General features: G+C 41.7%; 1 protein-coding gene across 4 annotated transcripts in view; it reads left to right on the top strand.

The window, feature by feature from the left end:
* NT5DC3 (5'-nucleotidase domain containing 3) overlaps positions 1 to 24,853 on the top strand; it is a 60,542-nt gene that overhangs the window by 10,882 nt on the left and 24,807 nt on the right. For 2 of the 4 annotated variants that reach the window (XM_031462918.2, XM_031462917.2), the window contains exon 2: positions 17,115 to 17,299. The exons of 1 other annotated variant lie outside the window; for it this stretch is intronic. In XM_031462918.2, coding sequence (XP_031318778.1) covers positions 17,115 to 17,299 — 185 coding nt within the window. Of the gene's footprint in view, positions 1 to 17,114; positions 17,300 to 24,291; positions 24,358 to 24,853 lie in introns of those variants that run through there. One more of the 4 variants, XM_064491658.1, reaches the window with a different exon arrangement.

Here is a 24,853-nt window from a genome sequence, read left to right as displayed (position 1 = left end):
CTCCTCTTTGACTTCATTATTTTGGAAGCTTGACTTCACATTCACCCGTTTGTTGATATCCCTTGTTGATCTTGGTCCTGACCACAGGAAGCAGCCACATGTGGTCCAACTGGTTCAAAGTAGAGGGGAGCAGTAAGCTCTTTCGTGGGCAGCGTCATACCTCTGTTAGAAGACACTTCAGGAGTTCAGCGTTGGGTTGTTTTGTGTGAAGTTTCCCACCAGCCAGGTCCTGACTTGGGCATTCCTGTATTGCCAAGATATATTTTAGAGGAAGGAAAAATGAAAACAAAAAGCTTTTTATAAACTTCCTTACAAATTCCCAAATGTTAAAAAAATGCACTTAGTAGTTGAAGAAGAGCCCCTTTTCCCCCACTGTGTCTTTATGTGCCTGCCATAAATTAGCCAGTACTTAGAAGAAAATGATAGTTTTTATTTTTACTGTTTTTTTCAATTGAAGCATAGTCAGTTTACAATGCTTTGTTAATTTCTGGTGTACAGTATAGTGATTCAGTTATATATATATGTATATGTGTAAATATAGGTATATGTGTGTATATATATATATTTCTTTTCATGTTCTTTTTCATTATAGACTATTACAAGTTACTGAATATAGTTCCCTGTTGTTTATCTATTTTATTATGTAGTAGTTAGTATCTGCAAATCCTAAACTCCCAATTTGTCCCTCCACACCCCATTACCTCTCTGGTAACCACAGTTTGGTTTCTGTGCATCTGTTTTGTAAATAAGTTCATTTGTCTCATTTTTTTAGATTCCACATATAAGTGATACATGGTATTTTTCTTTCACTTTCTGGCTTCACTTAGTATGATGATCTCTAGGTCCATTCATGTTGCTGCAAATGGCATTATGTTATTCATTTTTATGGCAGAGTAATATTCCATTGTGTGTGTGTGTGTGTGTGTGTGTGTGTGTGTGTGTGTGTGTGTGTATACATATATATACATCTTCTTTATCCAGTCATCCTTTGATGGACATTTAGGTTGTTTCCATGTCTTGGCTATTGTAAATAGTGCTGCTGTGAACATTGGGGTGCATGTATCTTTTTGAATTAGAGTTTCCTTGGGACATGTGCCCAGGAGTGGGATTGCTGAATTGTATGGTAATTCTATTTTTAGGCTTTTAAGGAATCTCCATAGTGTTTTCCATTATGGCTGCACCAAACTACATTCCCACCAGCAGCGTAGGAAGGTTCCCTTTTCTCCACAGCCTCTCCAGCATTTGTTATTTGTGGATTTTTGAATGATGGCCATTCTGACTGGTGTGAGGTGATACCTCATTGTAGTTTTGATTTGCATTTTACTAATAGTTAGCAATATTGAGTGTTTTTTCATGTGCCTATTGGCCATTTTTATGTCTTCATTGGTTAAATGTTTGCTTAGGTCTTTCTGCCCATTTTTTGATTCAGTTGTTTATTTTTTTATTATTGAGTTGTATGAGCTGTTTGTATATTCTGGAAATTAAGCCCTTGTCAGTCTCATTTTTTACAAATATTTTCTTCCATTCCATAGGTTGTCTTACTGTTTTGCTTATGGTTTCCTTTGCTGTGCAAAAGCTTGTACATTTAATTAGGTCTCATTTGTTTATTTTTGCATTTATTTCTCTTACCTGGGTAGACTGCCCTAGGAGAACATCGCTAAGATTTATGTCAGAGAATGTTTTGCCTATGTTTGCTTCTAGGAGGTTTATAATATCTTGTCCTATGCTTAAATCTTTAAGCAATTTTGAGTTTATTTTTGTGTATAGTGTGAGAGAGTGTTCTAACTTCTTTGATTTGCATGCAGCTGTCCGGCTTTCCCAACACCCAGGAGACTTTTTTCTCCATTGTATTTTCTTGCTTCCTTTGTCAAAGATTAATTGACCTTAGGTGTGTAGGTTTATTTCTGGGCTCTCTGTTCTCTTCGACTGATCCATATGTCTGCTTTGGCACCAATACCTCATTGTTTTGATTACTGTAGCTCTGTAGTATTGTCTGAAGTCTGGGAGGGTTATTCCTCCAGCTTCTTTCTTTTTCTTCAGTATTACTTTGGTGATTCTGGGTCTTTCGTGATTTCATATAAATTTTAGGATTATTTGTTCTAGTTCTGTGAAAAATGTCCTGGGTAATTTGATAGGGATTGTATTAAAGCTGTAGATTGCTTTGGGTAATACGGCCATTTTAACAATATTAATTGTTCCAGTCCAAGAGCATGGGATATCTTTTCATTTCTTTAAATCACTTTTAATTTCCTTAATTAGTGTTTTATAGTTCTCCATGTATAAGTCTTTCACCTCTTTTTTTTTTCTTTTTTTTTTTTTAAACTCCTTTTCAAAGTTAGGTACTGCATGTTATGTAGTTGAGATGGTGCAGAGGGAGGCTAGCTGATTGCTCAGGCTGGACTCTTTAGGAAATTTTTGTCCTATAATGGGTTGGACCTTAACATTGAGAAACTCGTCTTTCGGTTTGCTAGGGTTCTGAGGAATTGTTTTATAGTAAGTGAACTTACAAGATACTGTTATGTAAACCTGGATAAATTTTTAATTTGTATTTAGAAATGTAACTCTCCAAGTAGATTGGAGTGTTTTTTTTCTGCTCTCTTTGGAGCAGGAAAATCTACTTGAAAAACATGATTAATACCAGAATATCAGAATGTTGTTTGAGTATCCATTTATTTAACAAGTATTTTTTGAGCACCATCAATGTGCTGGTTACTTTAGCTGTTAGTGAACAAGCAGGCGTATAGCTAGGGTTACAGTTTTCAAAGTTCTTGCTCTCAGATCTCTTTTACACACTTAAAATTATTGAATATCCCAAAGCTTTTGTTTATATAGGTTATACTGGTGGTGAGTATTAGAAGTCAAAACCGAGAGATTTTAAAAATATGCATTTATTGATTAATTTAAAATAACAGCAATACATCTGTTCCTTGTTAACATAAGTGACATACTTTTTATGAAAAGTGACTATTTTCCAAAATAAAACCAAAAGAATGTGATGGTTTCACAATTTTGCAAAACTTCGTAATGTCTGGATTGATAGAAGACAGCTTCTCAGATCTGATTCGGCGTTCATTTTTCTGCACTATCAGACGTCACGTAGCCTCCAGGAAGCTCCCCTGTACATTGGAGAGAGAACAGGAGTGAAAAAGACAGCCAGTCTCTGTATTAAATTCTTATCTGTCCTGTACCAAAGCACCACAGATTAGTGACTTAAAAGAACACGGATTTATTATCTTACAGCTCTAGGGGTCAGCAGTCTGAAACGGGTCTCACTGGGCTAAAATCAAGGTGTTGGCAGGACAGCTAGTGGAGGAGTTTTCCTTGCCCTTCCAGTCTCTAGAGGCTTCCCTCATTTCTCTGGTTTATGGCCCCTTCCAGTTTCAAAGCCAGCAGTGGCTGTCCGTCTTTCCCACATCACATCACTTTGACACTGAGACGTCTGCCTTCACGTAAGGACCCTTGTGATTACATGGGGTCCAACAGGACAATCCAGGATATTCTTTATCTCAGAGTTACTGATAAATAGCCCTAATTTTGTCTGCAGTCTTAATTCCCCCTTGCCACGTTGGGTAACACACATTCATAGCTTCCAGGGGTTTGGATGTAGAGGTCTTTGAAAGCCACTATTCTGCTTACCACATTTAAGTATTATTATAAAAAATAGGTTTGATCTGAGATTCCCTGCAAGAGCCATGTGTGGGGGTGAGTTCCCAGATGATGCTGATCTGGGAGGAATATTCATTGAATGGATGAGTAGAAAAAAGGAGAAGGGATCGACATTTATGGAGCACGTACTGTGTGCTGAGTGCTCTGCCAGGCCTTCGACTTATATTTTATTGTTTGTTAATCGTGCAACTTTGGGCCAGTTACTTAACTTCTCAACTTTATTTTCTTATCTGCAAACTGGGGGCAGCAGTATTTATCTCATGGAGCTCTCATGTCGTTAATTGAGATAACGAATGAGAGGTGCCCCATGCATAGCATATGGAAGGCATATTTATTCTTTTCTACTTCCTCTATACTTTGATGAAGAATTTTTTTTAAACATTTTTTATTGATTTATAATCATTTTACAATGTTGTGTCAAATTCCAGTGTGGAACACAATTTTTCAGTTATACATGAACATATATATATTCATTGTCACATTTTTTTCTCTGTGAGCTACCATAAGATCTTATATATATTTCCCTTTGCTATACAGTATAATCTTGTTTATCTATTCTACATTTTGAAATCCCAGTCTATCCCTTCCTACCCCCCGCCCCCTTAGCAACCACAAGTTTGTGTTCTATGTCTATTTCTGTTTTGTATTTATGTTTTGTTTGTTTCTTTGTTTTTAATTTTAGATTCCACATATGAGTGATCTCATATGATATTTTTCTTTCTCTTTCTGGCTTACTTCACTTAGAATGACATTCTCCAGGAGCATCCATGTTGCTGCAAATGGCGTTATGTTGTTGGTTTTTATGGCTGAATAGTATTCCATGGTATAAATATACCACATCTTTATCCAGTCATCTGTTGATGGACATTTAGGCTGTTTCCATGTCTTGGCTATTGTAAATAGTGCTGCTATGAACATTGGGGTGCAGGTGTCATTTTGGAGTAGGGTTCCTTCTGGATATACACCTAGGAGCAGGATTCCTGGGTCATATGGTAAGTCTATTTCTAGTCTTTTGAGGAATCTCCATACTGTTTTCCACAGTGGCTGCACCAAACAACATTCCCACCAGCAGCGTAGGAAGGTTCCCTTTTCTCCACAGCCTCTCCAGCATTTGTCATTTGTGGATTTTTGAATGATGGCCATTCTGACTGGTGTGAGGTGATACCTCATTGTAGTTTTGATTTGCATTTCTCTGATAATTAGTGATATTGAGCATTTTTTCATGTGCCTATTGATCATTTGTATGTCTTCCTTGGAGAATTGCTTGTTTAGGTCTTCTGCCCATTTTTGGATTGGGTTGTTTGTTTTTTTCTTATTAAGTCGTATGAGGTGCTTATATATTCTGGAGATCAAGCCTTTGTTGATTTCATTTGCAAAAATTTCCTCCCATTCCATAGGTTGTCTTTTTGTTTGACCTATGGTTTCCTTTGCTGTGCAGAAGCTTGTAAGTTTCATTAGGTCCCATTTGTTTATTCTTGCTTTTATTTCTATTGCTTGAGTAGACTGTTCTAGGAGAAAATTTTTGAGATGTATGTCAGATAATGTTTTGCCTATATTTTCTTTTAGGAGGTTTATTGTATTTTGTCTTATGTTTAAGTCTTTGATCCATTTTGAGTTTATTTTTGTGTATGGTGTAAGGGAGTGTTCTAGTTTCATTGCTTTACATGCTGCTGTCCAGTTTTCCCAGCACCATTTGCTGAAGAGACTGTCTTTATTCCATTGTATATTCTTGCCTCCTTTGTTGAGGATTAGTTGACCAAAAGTTTGTGGGTTCATTTCTGGGCTCTCTATTCTGTTCCATTGATCTATATGTCTGTTTTTGTACCAATACCATGCTGTCTTGATGGCTGTAGCTCTGTAGTATTGTCTGGAGTCTGGGAGAGTTATTCCTCCAGCCTCTTTCTTTTCTTCAGTAATGCTTTGGCAATTCTAGGTCTTTGATGGTTCCATATAAATTTTATTATGATTTGTTCTAGTTCTGTGAAATATGTTCTGGGTAATTTGATAGGGATTGCATTAAGTCTGTAAATTGCCTTGGGCAGTGTGACTGTTTTAACAATATTGATTCTTCCATTCCAAGAGCATGGGATATCTTTCCATTTTTTAAAGTCGTCTTTAATTTCGTTCATCAATGGTTTATAGTTTTCTGTGTATAAGTCTTTCACGTCCTTGGTTAGATTTATTCCTAGGTATTTTATTACTTTGGATGCTATTTTAAAGGGGATTATTTCTTTACTTTCTTTTTCTGTTGATTCATCATTAGTGTAAAGAAATGCAACTGATTTTTGAACGTTAATTTTGTAACCTGCTACCTTGCTGAATTCTTCAATCAGCTCTAGTAGTTTTTGTGTGGACCTTATAGGGTTTTCTATATATAGTAACATGTTGTGGGCATATAGTGACACTTTTACCTCTTCTTTTCCAATTTGGATCCCTTTTATTTCTCTCTTGCCTGATTGCTGTGGCTAGGACTTCCAAGACTATGTTGAATAGGAGTGGTGATAGTAGGCATCCTTGTCTTGTCCCAGATTTTAGTGGGAAACTTTTGAGTTTTTCACCATTGAGTACTATGCTGGCTGTAGGTTTGTCATATATAGCTTTTATGATGTTGAGATATGTTTCCCTCTATACCCACTTTGGTGAGAGTTTTTTTTTTTATCATAAATGGGTATTGAATTTTATCAAATTCTTTTTCTGCATCGATTGAGATCATGTGGTTTTTGTCCTTTCTCTTGTTGATGTGATGTATTACATTGATTGATTTGTGTATGTTGAACCACCCTTGTGTCCCTGGGATGAATGCCACTTGGTCATGGTGTATATAATCTTTTTTATGTGCTGTTGGATTCTATGTGTTAATATTTTGGTGAGGATTTTTGCATCTATGTTCATCAGTGATATTGGCCTATAATTCTCTTTTTTTGTAGTGTCTTTGCCTGGTTTTGGTATCAGGGTGATGGTGGCTTCATAGAATGAGTTTGGAAGTATGCCCTCCTTCTCAGTCTTCTGGAAGAGTTTCAGAAGGACTAATATGAGTTCTTTGCATGTTTGGTAGAATTCCCCAGTGAAGCCGTCCGGTCCTGGACTTTTATTTGTAGGGAAGTTTTTTATTGCTGATTCGATTTCATTTCTAGTGATCAGTTTGTTAAGGTGGTCAGTTTCTTCTTGGTTCAGTCTTGGTGGACTGTGTGTTTCCAGAAATTTGTCCATCTCCTCTAGGTTATCCATTTTGGCTCCATATAGTTTTTCATAATATTCTTCTATGATATTTGATGAAGATTTCTTGATAGTTTGCCTAGTACTTGATCCTTTGATGTGACTAAATTTTCTAAGATTTTTTCCCTTGAAACAAATGTACGTCTCTTGAGCAGTTGTTTGTTTTTTTATTAAATGACTTAAAGATTAGGTTATCATTAAACCATTACTACATATAATTTTATTTCAAATGTAATTGCATATAATTTTATTTTTGGAACTTTAGGAAGTATGATGGATTTCTGTGGAGCCGTCAGAATTACAGCTATTACTTACAAAGTAATAAGAGAGATAATTTTAACTTCTAGCTGGAGTAGTATAAATGTCATCTGTATTATTAATTATTCAGATGAGTAATTCTATTTGTCATGGATTGCTTTTCCCTGGAGAGGGTGCAAAATATCTAAAGTAATGGAAAAGTGAAAGCTGCTTTTGAGATGAATAGATGCAATAAAGTGACTTCTGAATTGTCCCCCTCTGGGGGGCACGCCCACCTGGTGGTGTAGTGTTTCTTGATCTCGCCCACTGCTTGTGATGTTGCTCACTGCAGGGCCTGTGCTTTATTACTTATTTTTTTTCGTAATCCTTGCACAATGTCCTGTACAGTGTCTGGCACATAGTGGGTGTGCAGTAAGTGCTTACTGAAAAAATTCCTGAGACTTTAGTGAGTGGGAAGACCAACTTACAAAAATATTGCTTGTTGTATGATCCCGTTTATATAAAATTCTATAAAATGTAAACGATTCTGACCCAAAGAACAGCAGTTGCGTGGGGATGGGCAGGGATGGAGGGACGGAGACGGGTGGGATTCAAAGAATTGTGAGGAACTATTTGGAGATGTTAGATGTGCTCAGTGTCTTTATTTTGAGGATGGCTTCATAGGTGTGTGTGTATGTCAAACCTCATCCACCTGTATGCTCTATGTGCAATTTATTATATATCATTTGTATCTGAATAAATCTTACATCGTAAAGACAAAGAAATAAGGGAAGGGCTACGGTTTAGCCTGGCTTGAGGCTGGTCCCCACCCGTGGAGGTGGGACACTGGAGGTGGCCCAGTGCAAGTCCGGTGTTCTCGTCTGAAACAGCTGTGGTGGGAAGCTCGGGTGGAGTCCTGGAAGAGCCCAGAATGTGCGTGTTTACCCATGGGGAAAGGTCATTTCTTATCTAAGGGTTGGGGTTGCTGGGCAGGTAGCCCCATAGACGTTCACTTTGTAGGGAAAAGGATGCCTAGGACACTTTGTTTCACCTTGGCATCTTTTATTGGGCTGTTGTAAAAGTGATTTACAAGTGAATCGTTCTTGGAGATACTGGAGAAAACAGTTTCTGGCTAAAAATAGTTGTTTTAAAATCTCTAAGGTCTAACAGTAGCATGCTCTTATGAATTGTTTGATTCTAAGTCACACTTGCTACTCAATTTTATTTCCCTGACTGTAACTAATTATCAGCTGAAAGGATATTAAGTGGACACAACCACATCAAGTAACACTTGTTGGCACCAAACAACATTCTAAAGATACATGTGAAACCTGTGTTATGGTCAGATTGCTCCTTAGCATATCAGTTGCACCAGAGCAAATTCACGTTTTTTTCAGAGAATGTGGAATTATCAGTAGCAGTAAGTGACTGGACTTTGCCCGGGTCTTACTTGACAGAAGAAAGTTGTAATGGGGTGCAGTTTGCTAAGAGAAAATCATCTGTAGTGGGGGTTGTCTTTGTTGTTGTTGTTGTTTTTTGAATTGGCAGTTTTAGATGAGCAGTTTAAGGGTTTAAAACTTAGATATGGAGCCTTGAGTTCACTTGTGGAAACAGTGGGGGAGATGCAAACACTGCTTTACCTTAGAAACAAAAGGTCCTTACACTTTTATTTTCTCATGTATTTTCAGTCTATAGGTATACTTTTAAAAGAAATTTTGAAATATTGTTTTCAGTCTATGTATTGAAACTTATCCATATTGACTTTAAAAAGAGAATTTGAAGCCATGTTAAGTAAATATGAACTAATTCATAAAGTATTTTGAATATTTATGAATATTCATGAAATACATGAATATTATGAAATAGAAACAGGAGTTAAGATTTGGTCAAATTAGGGGAAATAAATATTTAAAATCTGCTCTAACTTTTGTTGATGTAGGAACATAGAAACATGCTTTGAGCAAAGGAAGGTGACCCCGAGCTGGTAGGCTTGCCTCATCTTCATTTTCCTCCTGTAAAGGTGGATAGTAACTGGTGTCTCGTGTTAAGTGGGGTCCATGTGCATCGCTTTGTACGGTGCCTGGCACACAGCACATGCACATACTTCCTAGCCACTAGAATGCATGTTGGTCCACTGAGTGCTGGGAAGATTCACAGAAGGGTTGGTGGTGATTGGTACAGGCATTCCTTGGTCTGCAGGGGATTGGCTCCAGGAGCCCGAGAACACCGGATGCTCAAGTCCTTTATGTAAAATGGTGTAGTGTTTGCATCTAACCTAAGCACATCCTCCTGTACCCTTTAAGTCATCTCTAGATTACTTACAGTACTTAATAAATGTAAATGCTGTGTAAATAACTGTAAATACAGTGTAAGTGCTGTATAAATAGTTGCTTGTATGCGGCAAATTCAAGCTTTGCTTTTTGGAACTTTATGGAAAATTTATTTTTAAAAAATATTTTCAGTCTGCAGTTGGTTAAATTTGTAGATGTGGATGTGTAACCCACAGATATGGAGGGCTGACTGTAGATGGGGAAAAATGGAGGCTTTTATTCTGTTTTTGAAGCTCTGAAATTCTCTGGGAAAAAAAGTTTCTTTTCCCCATTTTTCTCCTCTTTTCTTCTTCAGGGGCTTCGTACCTTCATATTCTTTTTTATCTAGGACAAGAGCTTGAAGTCTAGGGCATATGCCGAAAAGAAAAATTCTAGCTAGTTAAATAAAGAAAAATGTCATCTTAATGTCTCTGGGATTAAGTTCAAAAAATTGAACTTCAAAGATTTTCAGGTGCATTCCAGCTTTTCCATTTGATCATTTTCCTTTTACCATGTTTGGTCCCTGAGTTCACATATCTGAGATGTGTTTGTTTGGGCATTCAGTTGGAGTAGGTTGTCCCCCAGGTTTTGCTTTTTAATATAACTGTAGTGAAATCTTTGTATATAAATCTTTATCCACATCTGTGAATATTTCCTTAGTATACATTCCTAGGAGAATTACTAGGTCAAAAGGCATGAATATTTTTAAAAGGCCCTTGTTTCCTAAGGCCAACCTGCTCTACAGAAACTCAAAACTGATTTGTACTCTTAAACAGCCAAGAGCTGCCCGGTCCCAACAGCAGCACCAGCTCTGTGTTCTGCCATTAACAACAGAAAGGGGGGAAACCCCACCCCCTAAAAAGCCTCTTACAAATAACAACAATAGCAACAAAAATACCACTGCAGTCTCAGGAGAAAAATGGCTTCTTAGCCAAGTGACACATGCTTATCATAGAAAAAAATGTAAGTGAAGTAAAGCCAGTAAAACCATTTGTACTCCCACCTTTCAGCGAAAGCTACTCTTAACTGTCTAATTGTTTTAATTTACTTTTTAAAAAATAATTAGAATGGTTGAACATTTATTTTTTTATCCATTTAATTTCCTTTCTTGTGAGATATAGCCTTTATCTTTTTATTTGTTGGATTTGTATGGCTTTTTTTTAATGTTAAGGATATTAAACTTTTGCTGTTTATCTTTTGTCTAATATAACTCTTCCCTCCAAAATTCATGAGTTTTTGATACACAGATGTTTAGAATTTTTATATTATAAACCTGTTGATATTTTTCTTTTGTGATTTATTCTATGCTTTTATTTAAATTTTATTTTCTATTGAAGTGTAGTTGATTTACAATATTAGTTTCAAGTGTATAGCAAAGCGATTCAGTTATACTTACATTCCTTCCACATAGCTAAGCAGTGTTTATTTACTTAAACAAGGAAAGAGAATATTCCAATCGACTTTTATTCGTCATTATTCAACTACAGTATATTCTGAAGAACACAGAGTAGCACATTGCCCGTCTTGTTGAAATTAGGGCATATGAAGGAGAATTTAACATTGAGAAGATAGAATAGAGTCTAAGTGGGGACTGCCTTTGATGCATGTTAAAAGTTGAAATTTGTAGACAGTAAGAATTTTGAGTGGTTGGATATCCTTGAAATGAACCTTTAGTTCATTTTAGTTAGGAGTCCTTTAGCTGCAAGCAATAAAAATAGAAAACCCAAGTCAAACTGATTTAATTTAAGCAAAAAATTTAAAAGAAATGTTATGGACTTGTGCAGTTGAGAGACCCAGAAGTGGTACCAGCTTCTGGCAGGACTTGACCCAAGTTCAGATGGTGTCGCTGGGTGGCTTCTCTCTGTCTCTTAACCTTGCTCTCTTCCCCACAGCCTCTTTTTCAGGTTCTTAGAGGTGGCCCCTCACGTCTCCAGATTTGTATCCTCTTAGGTCCAAGTTTAGAAGAAAAGAATGTCTCCTCCTTGAAATTCTCCTACAAATCCATACATTTCCTTGATTGGACTCACCGGTTCACTGTGGCTGCAGGGACATGTGGTGGTGATTATCTGGAGGGTGGCACGTGCCCGCCCCCAGACTGACCTGGGTTGGTGAGGGAATTCAGGGGTTCTCTCCGGCCAAGTCTGTGTCACGTGCTCTCCTCCTGGAGTTAGGGATGGAACTTCCCCAGGACTGTACAGTCTGAGTTTTGGGGAGGAGAGGTCTCCCAGAGAAGTTCAGCACACTGGAGAAGCAGAAGGAGTATCAGTCAGGTTAGGCTAGGTTATGTGGCAGTGCCAGCCCCCCCCCCCCCCATCTCAGTGGCTTAGTATAGCAACTATACCACAGTTTATTTCTCACTCATGCAAAGTCTGCTGGGGCCTCAGGCAGCTCTCCGGGGCAGTTGCCTTCTGTGTGGTGGCCTAGCCTTCCAGGCTTCTCCATCTTGCGGTGTCCCCATAGCACAGGTTTCTGTGACAGACACTGCAGGGAAAGGGAGTGTGCTCTGGTTTGGTCTGGAGGTGACGCGTGTCACTTCGGCCCACAGTCTGAGCCGGAGTGGGGGTGAAGGGAGAGTTGTAATCCTTCGTGGGTGCCGGGAAGGAGAGAAGGTGAGCAGCTGGTGCGCACAGTCACCGTTTTCCACAGGCTCCCCGAGGCCCCCGGTTGGTCGGGCCCATCCCTCTCGCCCCTCCTGTCTTTGTCTGACTTGCTCCTGGGGCAGTGCTGCAAGCAAGGGATGTGTTCCTTTAGAGCTTCCCAGTGCTGTGTCCCCAGGGGCTGAGTGACAGTCATGTTGCCTTTCTGAGGACGTTAGGAATATTCCTCGACACGATCCAGGCCGTGGATTTCTACCGGCACTGTCCCCACACGCTGCTCTTTGAGGCTTCAGGCCTTCATTAAGGGAGAGTTGTGCTTTTCTGAACATTATGGGGCATGAAGTATTTGGCAAGAGTTGTATTTCCCAAACTCAGAGCTTTACATGGTCTAAAAATCTTTCCTTAAATAAGTGGAAACTATCTGACTTCCATACCTAAGTTCTGATTTCATTCATAGTCTCTTGTCGGTAGTAAAGATAAAATTAAGGCAAGGAAGGAGTTCTGTGGCGACCTCACAAAAAAAGAAAAAAAGAAAAAAGCCCCAAAGAACAGAAAGTGGTGCAGCAGCTATAGAAAACAGTATGGTGGGTCCTCAAAGAATTAAAAATCAGGTTAGCGTATGACCCAGGAATCCCACTCCTGGGTGTGTGCCCCGAAGAAGTGGGAGAGGGGCTCACCCACGTGCTTAGCAGCGTCGCTCACAGGAGCCCACAGGTGAAAGCAACCCAGGTATCCATATGTCATCACAGGTGAGTGGGTAAACCAAGTATGGATATACATACAATGGAATATTATTTAGTCTTAAAAAGGAAGGAAATTCTGGCATATGCTGCAACTTGGGTGAACCCTGAAGACATTGTGCTAAATAAAACCATTCATAAAAGACCAGTACTGTATGATTCTCCTTGTATGAGTCAGATTCATAGAGACAGAAAGTAGAATGATGGTTGCCGGGGGTGGTGGAAAGGGAATGGGGAGCTAGTGTTTATTGGGTACAGAGTTGCAGTTTTGCAAGATGAAAAGCATTCTGGAGATGGATGGTGATGACCGTGACACAGCAATGTGAATAACTTTAATGCCACTGCACCGTACACTTAAAATGGTCAAGATGGTAAATTTTATGTTCTGCATGTTTTACCTACCACAAGAGAAATAAACACAAAACCCCAGAATGCTTCCAGATTATTTCTGTGAGTGGTCTCCGCCTGGTCCCCAGCACTCCGTGGGGTAAGCAGGTGGGTGACCGGACGCTGGTGTGTGTGCCGTGGTGCCCAGTCTGCCACGCTGTCCCAGGGAGGGCGTGCACCTCCCGGCTCAGGGTGGCTGCCCTGCAGCCCGGCTCTGGTCAGAGCTTTGGGTAGAGCAGCAGAGCTGTCTCTCCGCGTCTCTGTCCTCCTTGTGTAGTCTTGCTGTCATCATCCATTAGGCGCAAAAGGAATTGCTCTCTACATTCGAACCCACTCTTGTCTCTGCTTTGGGTCAGTATGTAACTGACTGGTCAAGGGCCCTTCTGTTTACACTCTAGAGTCCATGGTTTAGACAGACCGTTTCTCTCTCTCTCAGTGGTTGGCATTCTTTTCTTTTGCCTTGTAATGACTTGCTTTTATCCTTAGCACTTTTTTAAAGTGGTTGCATGGGGTGCCGAGATCCTTTTAAGCTGCTGGTGTTCCTCTTGTGTATTTTGAGTGATGACAAATTAAACATCTGAGCTTTCCGGTAGTGATGTTCATGTGATAGATACACCTTGAGCTTTCATTCCAGTGGGGTATTAATTCCTGGGCAGCTTTTGGAGATGTGCTGACTGTTAGCACCATGTGCCTTCAGGGTCATGTTTCCTTGAGGGCTTCGCATATTCTCAGATAGCAGAAAGGGAGCTACACTTGATTGCCAGCACTGTTTCTAAATGGAAGTTCTCATGTGAACAGCTTGTGAGAACTTCACTTGGAAAGGTCATCTGTGAAAGTGGAGCTTTTGGTCACCCTGTAAGTGATCCTGCCTTGCTTACTTCATACGGACAATGCTCTGTGGTCCTGTCTGGACAATGACATCATCTGCATTGGCCCACTGATGATGTAAGGCCCCAAGGACTTCGGTGGTGGGTGCTGAAGAGCTCAGGACTGCCGGGTTCTTCCTTCCTCATGGCTAGTTCTTGTGACTGTCTGCCTTCAAGTTTCTTAAAATGCTGCTGTATTTCCTATTCTCAGATGGAGGTTGTTTGCAAAACAAACAAATGAAAGCCAAGGTTATTATCTCATTGATTTTGACAGAAACTAGTGAAATGGAATATTTGGTGAATCTCAACTATTTGGATTTTCAGTGGACTCAAGTCATACCTAGGTTGTCAGTGGGAGAGAGAAATTCATTCATTCATTCATACATACATGCATGCATTTGCCTCCTCTGGACGTTCTGTGTGGGGATGTAAAGGCTCGGTTTTAAGTTAGTGTAACATGGCATCTTGCCTGCTGACTATGAATAGGTTTCAGGGGTCAACCTCCCTGAAGTTTTCTTCAAAATTTGTATGTATATTTTGGGGAGGGGAGAGGATTCTTCATGGCCTCTGTGAGCTTCTCAAACGGATCCATGCTCCAGAGCTGTAAGGAGCCTTCTGAAACGCTCAGAACACCTCGTTGTGGCTGGCACAGTCCTCTGCCTGGAGCTGTCACCCTGTGAGATGTAGTACTTTTGGAATACGTCAGGTGGCCCCTTAGAAGTGGCTAATGTGGGCCTAGTGAGAGAGAAGTGGGCAGGAGGGAAGGAGAAGCCCTGTAGACTCTGTTAAGTGTTGGAATGTGGAAGGATTGACTCCCTTTTATTTAGAAAATAACCGCACCCTTCTGAAATGCTTGTTCATTCCCATAATCCTCAGGAGGAGTGTTAAGAGCATAGATTCTGAAGCCAGACTTCCCAGGTTCAAATCCCAGCTCTGCCAGTTAGTGGTTGTGTGTCCTTCAGCAAATTACATCATTTCCGTGTGCCTCTAGCATCCTCATACCTAAAATGGGGATAATAGAGCATTTGCCTCATTAGGTTGTCGTGAGGATCAAACGGGGTGATACAAAGTACTTCTGAGCATGTAGTGCGTAGCCAGGGCTTAATAAACATTAGCTCTGACGATGGAGCCAGGAGGTGTCCTTAGTAATGTAAAGAGTAGTAAAATAGAGACAGTTCAATATTAGTAGTAAGATATGGACAGCTCACTTTGTGTGTGTGTGTGTGTGTGTGTGTGTGTGTGTGTGTGTTGGTGGTTTTGACTGCCTTCAGCATTTGTCTACTGATGAGCTGTTTTGGGTCAATTTTGGTACCTAAACATCATAAAAGGTGAAAGAATGCTGTCACATATCCTTTTATCAAAATGGGAAGGTCTGTGTTCTTGTCACAAAATGCTGCATGATGAGGTTCTTTGTGTTAAATGACTTCCTGTGCAATGACTGGATGAGAATATCGTATTTCCTTTTTCTCTTTAGAAATATATTGTGCCCTCTTTGATTCTAATTTTCATCTGGGATAATATGGTCATTGAAGACCCATAGTCTGAGATTTCTCTCATGTGATCAATTTCTCTGGATACTAGACTCTAGTGAGCTGCTTTCTCTCTCTTTGCATTCATCTTCTGACTCATCTAGTAATTGTGAAATTTATTCTGTCAGTTTTATGCTTTTTGCCATTATGGGTGGAAAATAGAAAGTTACAAATTTTCAACTATGTTCCATGAAAGTAAAAATATGACTGCAAGAATGGTATCTTCAGACTTCTTTAAATGCCCTCCTGAAAATGATGTATTTGGGCAGTGCAGTGAGGAAACTGAAGAGCAGTGCACTGATGATTTATTTCACTGTTGTTAAGCTCTTGGGCAATCTTCTGTCATTCTCCTGCTTTCTTAACTTAGCCTTTTTTTTTTTTTATCATAGGTGGGAATAATTGATAGGTAACGATGAAATAATTTCTGCAGTGATAAAATAGCAAAATGTTTCAAGATGTTGGGAAAATAAGATCACTAACATCCTGTACTGCATCTTAGAGTTTTGAAAGAGTCCAGTGGACTCATGGAAGTTGTAAGGTAGAATGAGTTTTGGAAAACCTCCAAGGAAAAAAAAATAAAATTCATGAAATAGCAATCCTTATAAATAGAACTCAAAAAAGAAACTCAAACTAACATTGGACGGTGTGCTGGGATTAGTCACGCTTCTTATAAACCATCTGAAGGAAATAATCTGAAAGACAAAGACTGATATCTGAAGATACTTATTGCAGTGTTTTTTTTTAAATAGGAAAAAACCTAAATGGGTAACGTAGAGTAGGTTACAGATTGATGTACCTATTATATACCAGAATTTTATAGAATGGTTTAAAGTCATATCCTCAGAAAGTATATAATGATAGAATACATTATGGTAGATCATTACATTTAGAGTGTCATACAAAGCTGTATATACAGTGTGAAGTCAACCGTGTACACTATATACATAGTACATTATTGGCAGTAAACACATAGAATGTTAATAGTTTTTTTCCTAGGTGATGACATGATGGGTGATATTTAAATTTAATTATCTACGTGTTTATCTTCTAAAATCTGTAACTGGCATGTATTCTTTCTTAAACAAAACAAATCTTTATGATGTCAAAGCAAATATATTTTTTGTAACATATAAATAAAATATATTTTTATTAAGATATTGTATATATATATATATATACCATGCAATTTACCCCTTTAAAGTTTCCCATTCAGTGGTTTTTATTATTCAGAATAGCTGTTCAACCATCACTAATCAATTTTAGAACATTTTCGTCACCTCAAAAAGAAATTCTGTGCCCCTTAGCAGTCACTCCGTTTCTCCCTGTCCCCCCCAGTTCTAGGCAACCATCAGTCTACTTTACATCTCTATGGATTTGCTTATTCTAGACATTGCATATAAACCAAATGATACAACACGTAGTCCTTTGTGACTGGCGTCTTTCATTTTGCACAGTGTTGTCAAGGTAGATAGAGCTCATCACTCTTGCACTTTACTCATTTTTTTCAGGAATCATACTAACCTTTATTTGTCATGTGGTATAATGTATTTTTTCCCTTTACTTCTAGAATTAGTTCCTTCGATTATGAGTAACTTGTTGAATCCAGATGCCATCTTCTCAAACAATGAGATGAGCCTGTCGGACATTGAAATCTACGGCTTTGATTATGATTACACCTTGGTGTTTTATTCAAAGCACCTCCACACACTGATATTTAATGCTGCTCGGGACCTTCTCATCAACGAACACCGGGTAAGAGCGCGGGGACGGCACAGTCCCCCCACCCCTCTCGGCGTTTGGGGACCAGCCTTGGGCTGACCTGGCGCCTGCCTGGCGCAGTAGGCGTCACTTAGTAAAGTGTTGCTGAATGAATGAGTAGATTTGGTTCCATTCCAAATGACTCTATCTGGAAGGTAGTTTTTTAAAATAACACTTTGGTGAGGTATGGTTAACATGTGAAAAGCTATACATATTTAATGTATATAACTCAGCGAGTTTGGGGACAAGTATATGAAACCATTACCACCATCAAGGTCATAAACTATCCATCACCTCCCAAAGGTTCCCCCTGCCTCTTTTATTATCATTATTGTTATTTGTGTGGATGATGTGTGTGTGTATAGTAAGAACGCTTAACATAAGATCTACCCACTTAATCAAAGTTTAAGCATACAGTATGATATTATTAGCTATAGGTACAAGGCTCTATAGTAGGTCTCCAAAACTTACTTATCTTGTCTAACTGAAACTTTGTACCTGGAAGATAGTTGTTTAAAAAAAACTTTAGATGTCTCTTTGACAAAAGACCTGTCCCAGTGTACTCGTTAGAGGAGATTCAGCTTTTGACGTTTGTCTTTCTCACAGAGCAGTGACGTGATTTCTCCCAAAGCCAGGTGAAGTGGCAGCCTGCTGAGTTCTGGTGGAATTCTTCAAGACATAGGCAGTATTTTACCCTCATCACTGAGCTGAATTGTGTTCTTAGATAAAGAATATTCGAATATCTTCTGATGTGTAGTATTATTGAGAGCTTATAATAAGGAGGTAAAAAAAGAAACACTCAAAACCAAACATGGTTTTTCCTAGTCTAATTTGAGTACGTATCCCAGGAACTAGGATGAGATGCCTCCTCAGAGGTCACCTGGACCAGTGCCCTTTGAGTGCCGCCGACAGGCGTCCCGAGATGTGTGACCAGAGGGCATCACTCCAAGCGGTGCTCTGATGTGGGGAGATTCTTCCATGGGCTGAACAGTTCTGCCCTCATGCAGCTTTTACTACTGATACCTTCTCTTTTCTTCATTTATTCCTTCACACATTCCTTCACCCTTTACTGAGTGCTTCCTCTGTGCTGAGCCCTAGAGCGGAGGCAGGGAGGATGGAGGTGAGTAGGACACAGGTGCTGGCCTTGGAGAACCAACAGTCCAGGGGGAACTCCACCCTGTAGGCAGGTAAATTATGAAGCCACCTGCTGGAGGCCTCATGGACATCTGAACAGAGAGCTCAATGTGTGCAGAGGATGGTTGGAACAACTTTCTCTGCCTGGGGGAATTGAGGAAGCAAGAAGAGGGTGATATTTCAGAGGAATCTTGAAGGAGTTTATCAGTGCGGGTGGGCAAGGGGGCAGTTGTCACCTAGAAACCTAAATCATGGAAACTGATGTTTTATACTTGACTATTTGAGCTACTGGCTGGGTATTATATGGACCAGCTGTTATGCGCTCTAAGACTTCTCTTTCCCCAGTTGGATCATTCCTGGTTTTTCCAACGGTCCTCATTCGGCCTCTCTCCTAGTCTTTTCATTGTCTTGGTCACCTTCCTTTGTGTGTGCTCTGGCTTATCCCTCTCAAATGTGAGGCTCTGGACTGAAGATGTTCCTGAAGGTGGGGTCTGACTAGTTTAGATGAGAGGGAAACCATCATCTCCCTGGTTCTGGGTGTCATTCCTTTATTAATGCTGCTAAAGTTTCACAAGTTTTGATCCTCACTGTTTGATGCAGTATTATCTCCTGATCCCCTCAGCTTTTGGTTATCAGTGGATTTAATAAGAAACTCATTTGTCCTTATTCAAAAATGCAGAAATTTGCCAAAAATAACATTGCCTTCAGCCACCAAACTTTCTTTAGTTATGACCGCTTTATAAGAGGTAAACCCATCTAGCCGCTTGCCATCCAGCTGCGCTTGTCCATTTGTGTTCAAGAGCCTCTTCTCTTCCAGGCAACACACAGTCTTTCCCCTGGACTTTGAGGGTGGAAACAGTTAGGAAGAGTGAGGTGGTCCTGCCCTTGCTCTCCTGTACGCTGGTGTACCCCATCTCCCCCCAGCCCCCAGAGCGTCAGCTGAAGGGGTGTGTCACTCGTGCTGGCATTCTAGTCCCAGGTTGTTGGCAGCATTTGCTGTGACTGACAATCACTTGTAAAATGAAGCTTATTGTACTAATAGCACCGTAGGTTGGTTGTCTGCTCGGTGCCAAAAACTCAGGTTCTAGGGCCTGACTGCAGGTGTTTGAGTCCTGGCTTTCACCTCTTATTTCTTAGGTAGTCTTGAGCAACTGACCTGATGGCTCTGGGCCTCGGTTTCTTCCTCCGTGAAATGGGCACAGTAATAGTACTTTTCTGACAATGTTATTGTGATAATTAAAGGAGTTAATTTATGTGAATTGCCTGGCATGTAGAAGACACTCAAAATGTTAGCTATTGCTACTATTATTTCTAATATGTGTGGCAACCCTGCAAATAGATATTGTCTGTTTTATAGCTGAGCAAACTGAGGCTTATGGAGTTCAGCTGGTAGGTCAAGGCCACAAGCCCAGTAGGAGGCAGAACCAGGATTTGACTTAGATTTGTCTATTTCCAAGGCAGAGATGCTTTCTCCTTTAATTGCGTTGCCGCTTGTGGGATTAATAACACCTTTTCTTCCTACCCTATGGGTTTATTATTCATATGAAGATAAAATATTCATGAAGATGAAAAGTTTATGAAATTTGGGAGGAAAGAGTTGAAATAGATGGAAAAAAGGTGCAATCTCTATGATTAGAAAAGCTTCTATATTTAAGGTCATTGAAATTTCATTCCCATTATGTCTGTTGCTTTGATGAAAGAAATATGTCATAACACTAATTATATCAGGCATATAAATGGAAGCAATTATGCTTATGCGATTTTTCTCTTGTTTTGGATTTGAAAATAATTCTTCCAAGACGCTGTTGGAAGCATTGAGTCTAGTGCCGTTTTTTCCTGCCAAAGACTGCAAGTACTTGTAGAGATGAAAGGCATCTGCTTTTGAGATGCACAGTAATAGAGCAGTAAGTTTCCAATTTAGCATCTTCCCCAAAAGGAAATGTAAAAGTTCCAACCCCTTCATAATTACCCTTTCTCTTTTTTTTCCACAAGAACAAGTGTTTACAAAAATGGAAATAAGTATCGGGTAATAACTGTATCTGTGTATTCACTTCATACGTCTAGCAAGGGGTAGAAAGGGGGTGTTAGGGGAGTTCTTGATTTTATCGCCTGGATTCTCACACTCATCAGCGTTCCTAATTGTTAGTGGGCACTGATGTTCACCCAGGTTTTCAAATCCAAAGCCTAGCAACCAGCTCTGACCCTTCCCGCTCTCCTCTGTTCTACCTCTGATCTCTCAGCAAATGCTACGGATTCTTTCTCTCTTTTTTAAAATAAACCTTTCCTTTTAGAAGAGGGTCAGGTTTACAGAGAAGTTGCAAAGGTAATGCAGAGAGTATACCCCACGCCTGGTTTCCCCGAATGGTAACATTTTACATTACTGTGGTGCCTTTATCACCACTGAAGGACCAATATTAATAAATTGTTACTGCCTAAAGCCTGTACTTGATTCAGGTTTTTTTAGTTTTTAACCTAATGTCCATTTCCAGGATCCCATCCCGGACATCACACTGCACTTAGATGTCCTGTCTCCTTGGGCTTCTCTGGGCTGTGAGAGTTTCTCACAAGCTCCTTATTTTTGGCGCGCTTGATAGGTTTGAGGAGTACTAACTAGTTGGGTGCTTCTTAGGCTGCTGCTTTCTTGGGATTCTTCTGATGTTCTCTCATGTTGAGGCTGGGGTTGTGGACTTGGGGAGGAGGAGCACCGACGTGGGGTGTCATCGTCACCACGTGGTACCAAGGGCGCAACCCCTGGCCCGGCTTTCCCCCACAATGCTGGCCGTGATCATCTGGCAGAGGTGGTGTTCGCCAGGTCTCTCCACTGTGAGGTTACGCTTTTCTTCCTGTCTGTGCTGGACTTTCTGGGGGGGGAAGTCACTGCACAGCTGCGAGCTCTCTTTTCACTCATTCGAAATGTGTCCTGTCTCCATCTACTTCTCACCTCCCCTGCTGCCACCACCCTGCTCCAAGCCACCATCACCTGCCACTGATGGTGCAGGAGCCTCCTGGCTGGTCCCCTGGCTTCTCTTCTTGCCCCTTCATCCATTCTCCATTTGGCAGCAACAGGGAACCTTTATTTAAACATGAGTCATCTCACTCCTGGACCCAGAGCCCCCTCCAGCCTTCCCATCACACCTGGGTGACGTAGATGGCCTCCTGTGCTCCGGTCTCCCAGCCTCCTGCCACCTGCCCTCGCTCTGCTCCGGCCACACCAGCCGCCTTGTTCTCCGTGAACCGCCGTGCATGCTCCTGCCTTCCGGCCCGTGCACTTGCCAGTTCCTCTGGTGTGGAACATCCCGCCTGGCTCCGGGCAGCCCGAAGCCTTGCTCCTCTTTTTTTTTTTTTTTTTTCCAGCTCTCTGGACCCCTGTGCTGCATTCTTTCTGTAGGACTTGTCACTGTGTGCCACTGTACCACATGTTTATTTCTTTATGGTTGGCCTGCCCACCATAGAATGGGACTTCTTAGGGGTAGAGACAGTGTCAGTTTTGTTCACTGCCATGTGCCCAGGCCTGGTCACAAGTACATGCTCAGTAAATACTTGACATATTCATTGCGTTCCACCATGAGTTAGAGTATCGTTCTTGGGGACTTGCCACTCTGATGCAGGCCATTTTGCCCTGGCTTCATATTTTGTGTGGGTTTTGGAGAGCTTTGTTTTTATACCCTTCTGACCTGCCTCTAGTTAGAGTCATAATTTAGGTTACTTTCAATGTCCAACTGAGACCTCTGAAAAATGGATATATTTACAGGCATCTGGCCCCTGGGAACTCACGGGCAGTGTTGTAATGTAGAGGTTACGAGCTCTATCCAGAGCTCTGTAGTTATCTGGGAAGGGGCCATGTGGCCAAGCTGCAGAATTCTCGGGGAATTCCTTGGTTCTCTGCAGTATTTAAGTATTAACTTTGCTTGAAGCTGTAAAGAACATGTCTGTAGCAATTTAAGGGAGAAACCTTGATTTTTCTTTGCCTACACACACTAGCCTGTCCAGATTGCACTTGGAACTGGAACAGATCCAGGTACTGAAGGAAACCAGACTACGCCTAAATCAGATTTTTAATACAAATCCCGAGTAAAGGTCTTTTATTGTTTATATTTCTTCCTGCTTTTAGAGACACTGGTATTTTCGTGACACATTGGGTGAGTCATGTTCTTCTGGCTGGTGGGAAGTTTCTAAACTATGAGGAGTCCAGAAAGTCTAGCCATAGGTCATTGGAGACACATGTTACCTCCTGGCTGATGTGGGAGCCTGTGGCTTCCTTGACCGGATGGTGCTGTTGGCGGTATTCCGACCAGAGTTGCTGTGTGTGCGCGCTGGGAAGGGCCCATCATGAGGACTGGGTGTGTGATGGAGAATCACAACTTAGGGGCGGGAGTGGTGCATAGAAATCACTCCAGTCCGACCATTTTACTTTCCATATGAAGGAAGAGGCCTGGAGGTTCAGTGACTCTCACGAAGCCCACCAGGGGAGGAGCAAAGGCGGGAGAGTGGGTCCAAAGCCCAGGCCTCCCAGTTCCCGGTCCAGCAGAGCAGCTCGGCCTTGTGGGGCGTTTGCCGTGTGCTGGGCGCTGCCCGACTCCTCGGGTGCGTCTTTTGCCTTAATCCTCTCAGCGTCCACATCGTTAGGGCTCTTGTTGTCCTTACTTTGGAGATGAGAAAACCGGGGCTCAGAGAGACAGATGACCTTGCCCAAGGTCACCTGGCCAGCACATGGTAGGACTAGGATTTGACACCTGGTCCTTCAGCACCGGTGCCTGTTTCTTCATCACCACTTTGTCCTGTCGAGGCTCTTCTGGCTGCTTCTGTCAGTTCTCCGGGTCGTCCTCTCTAGTCTCTGGACTGTTTGAAAAACATGGTGGATCCGTCAGGAGTGGCCCCCTGAGAACACACAGGGAGAGTGACAGGCAGGGTACGTGAGTGGGAGCGGGGCCATATCTCCTTGTGTCATCTGTGTCCTGCTGGGGAGTCCGGATGAGCCTTGTTTGGAAAGGAGCTGCCAGACTTCCTAGCGGTCCCCGTGCAGAGATGGGTGCTGTTCCTCGTATTCACGCCCCGTCTCTCAGCTGAACCAGCCAGCTCCCCGGTGCCTGGGAATCCTTCCCGCAAACTCAGCACCTGCTGTCGCAGAAGCGAAGAGCATGTTGTGTGGGGCTCGGGGTGTGTTCAGAATTGATTACAGGGCGGTTAGAGGTGGATGTGGGTGTGATATGGACCTGGGCTCAAGTACTGACCCGACCATTATTTATCTTTGTGAGCCCAGGCAAATTCCTCGACTCGACTCCTGTGATCATTCGGCTTCGTGTTGCTGTTGTGAGCAGGAAGTAAAGTCCCGTAATGCACCTGGAACAGTATGTGGCACGTGGCCGTGGCTCAGGGAGAATGCCTCTCTCGCGCGCCTCATTTTAAATTTCTTCCTCCTGTCCTACCCCTTATTCATCACTCCTGAGTTTAAAAGGAGATTCTAGAGGTGGGAAGTTCCTTAACCTCACTCAAGGAAACAGGACTGTGGTGCTGTGTGTTGGTGGTGTGTGTGTGTGATGTATGTTGGTAAAAATGCAGGACCATCCACAGTGTGCAGAATTCTTGGAAGTACCCAGGAGTGAAAATAGCACTGAATGATTTCTTGGCACACATGGCAGGTGATAGATAAAAGAGCCCAAATGTGACATTTGACTCAGTGCTTCCTGCAGCTTAGCTTGAAAACTTGCTGCGTGTGGTTCAGCCTGGTGGGCCCAGGAAGTGTTCTGGCACACACGTGACCCTGGCCGTGCCTGAGGAGTTAGCAGGGCAGCCACACGGAGAGGTTTCCTGCATCAGTGGTTAGTTGTCTAGGATTTTAGGTGAGCAGTTTACATCGTGACTGGAAGATCCCGGGGATGCAGCCTCCCCAGACTCAGGAGTGGATGTTCTGTCCTCAGGTCTGTGCTCTGAGGACAGAGGGGGGTGGGGGGACCTGACTGCCTGCCCCACTGCACCCGCGCTGTGTGGCCCAGGCCAGGTTGTTTCGTCTGGAGCCTCTGGTGTCCCATCTGTAAAATGGGCTTGGTGGGTCCTGCTGTGCAGCTCAGTACACTGGTGCTATCAGCGGGTTACTGGTGTTCTAATTCTGGTATTTGGGGAGAAAGGGAAGGACTTTGATGCCTGCTGCAGTGAATAAGGAGGAGGCTGGGATTTTTGTGTAGGAAGAGGGACAGGACTAGAAAATAGCGGGGAAGCCAAGCTGTGTTCTGAAACAGCCTTGGAGCTGTAACTGGGAGCCATGCACTGAGAGAGGGTGTCTCTAGACCTGAGTGGGAGGGAGGCTGTACTGATTGCTGAGGGCAGGGGGCAGTTAAGGCTGGAGAAGTTGGGGGGGTGAGGCCTCACCTGTGCAGGGGCAGATAAACAGGGAGTGGGGTGGGCAGGAGGGAGGGC

This window comes from Camelus dromedarius, chromosome 11 (genome assembly GCF_036321535.1).
Source record: "Camelus dromedarius isolate mCamDro1 chromosome 11, mCamDro1.pat, whole genome shotgun sequence".
NCBI lineage: Eukaryota > Metazoa > Chordata > Mammalia > Artiodactyla > Camelidae > Camelus > Camelus dromedarius.
This window is presented reverse-complemented; position numbering and strand designations above follow the sequence as displayed.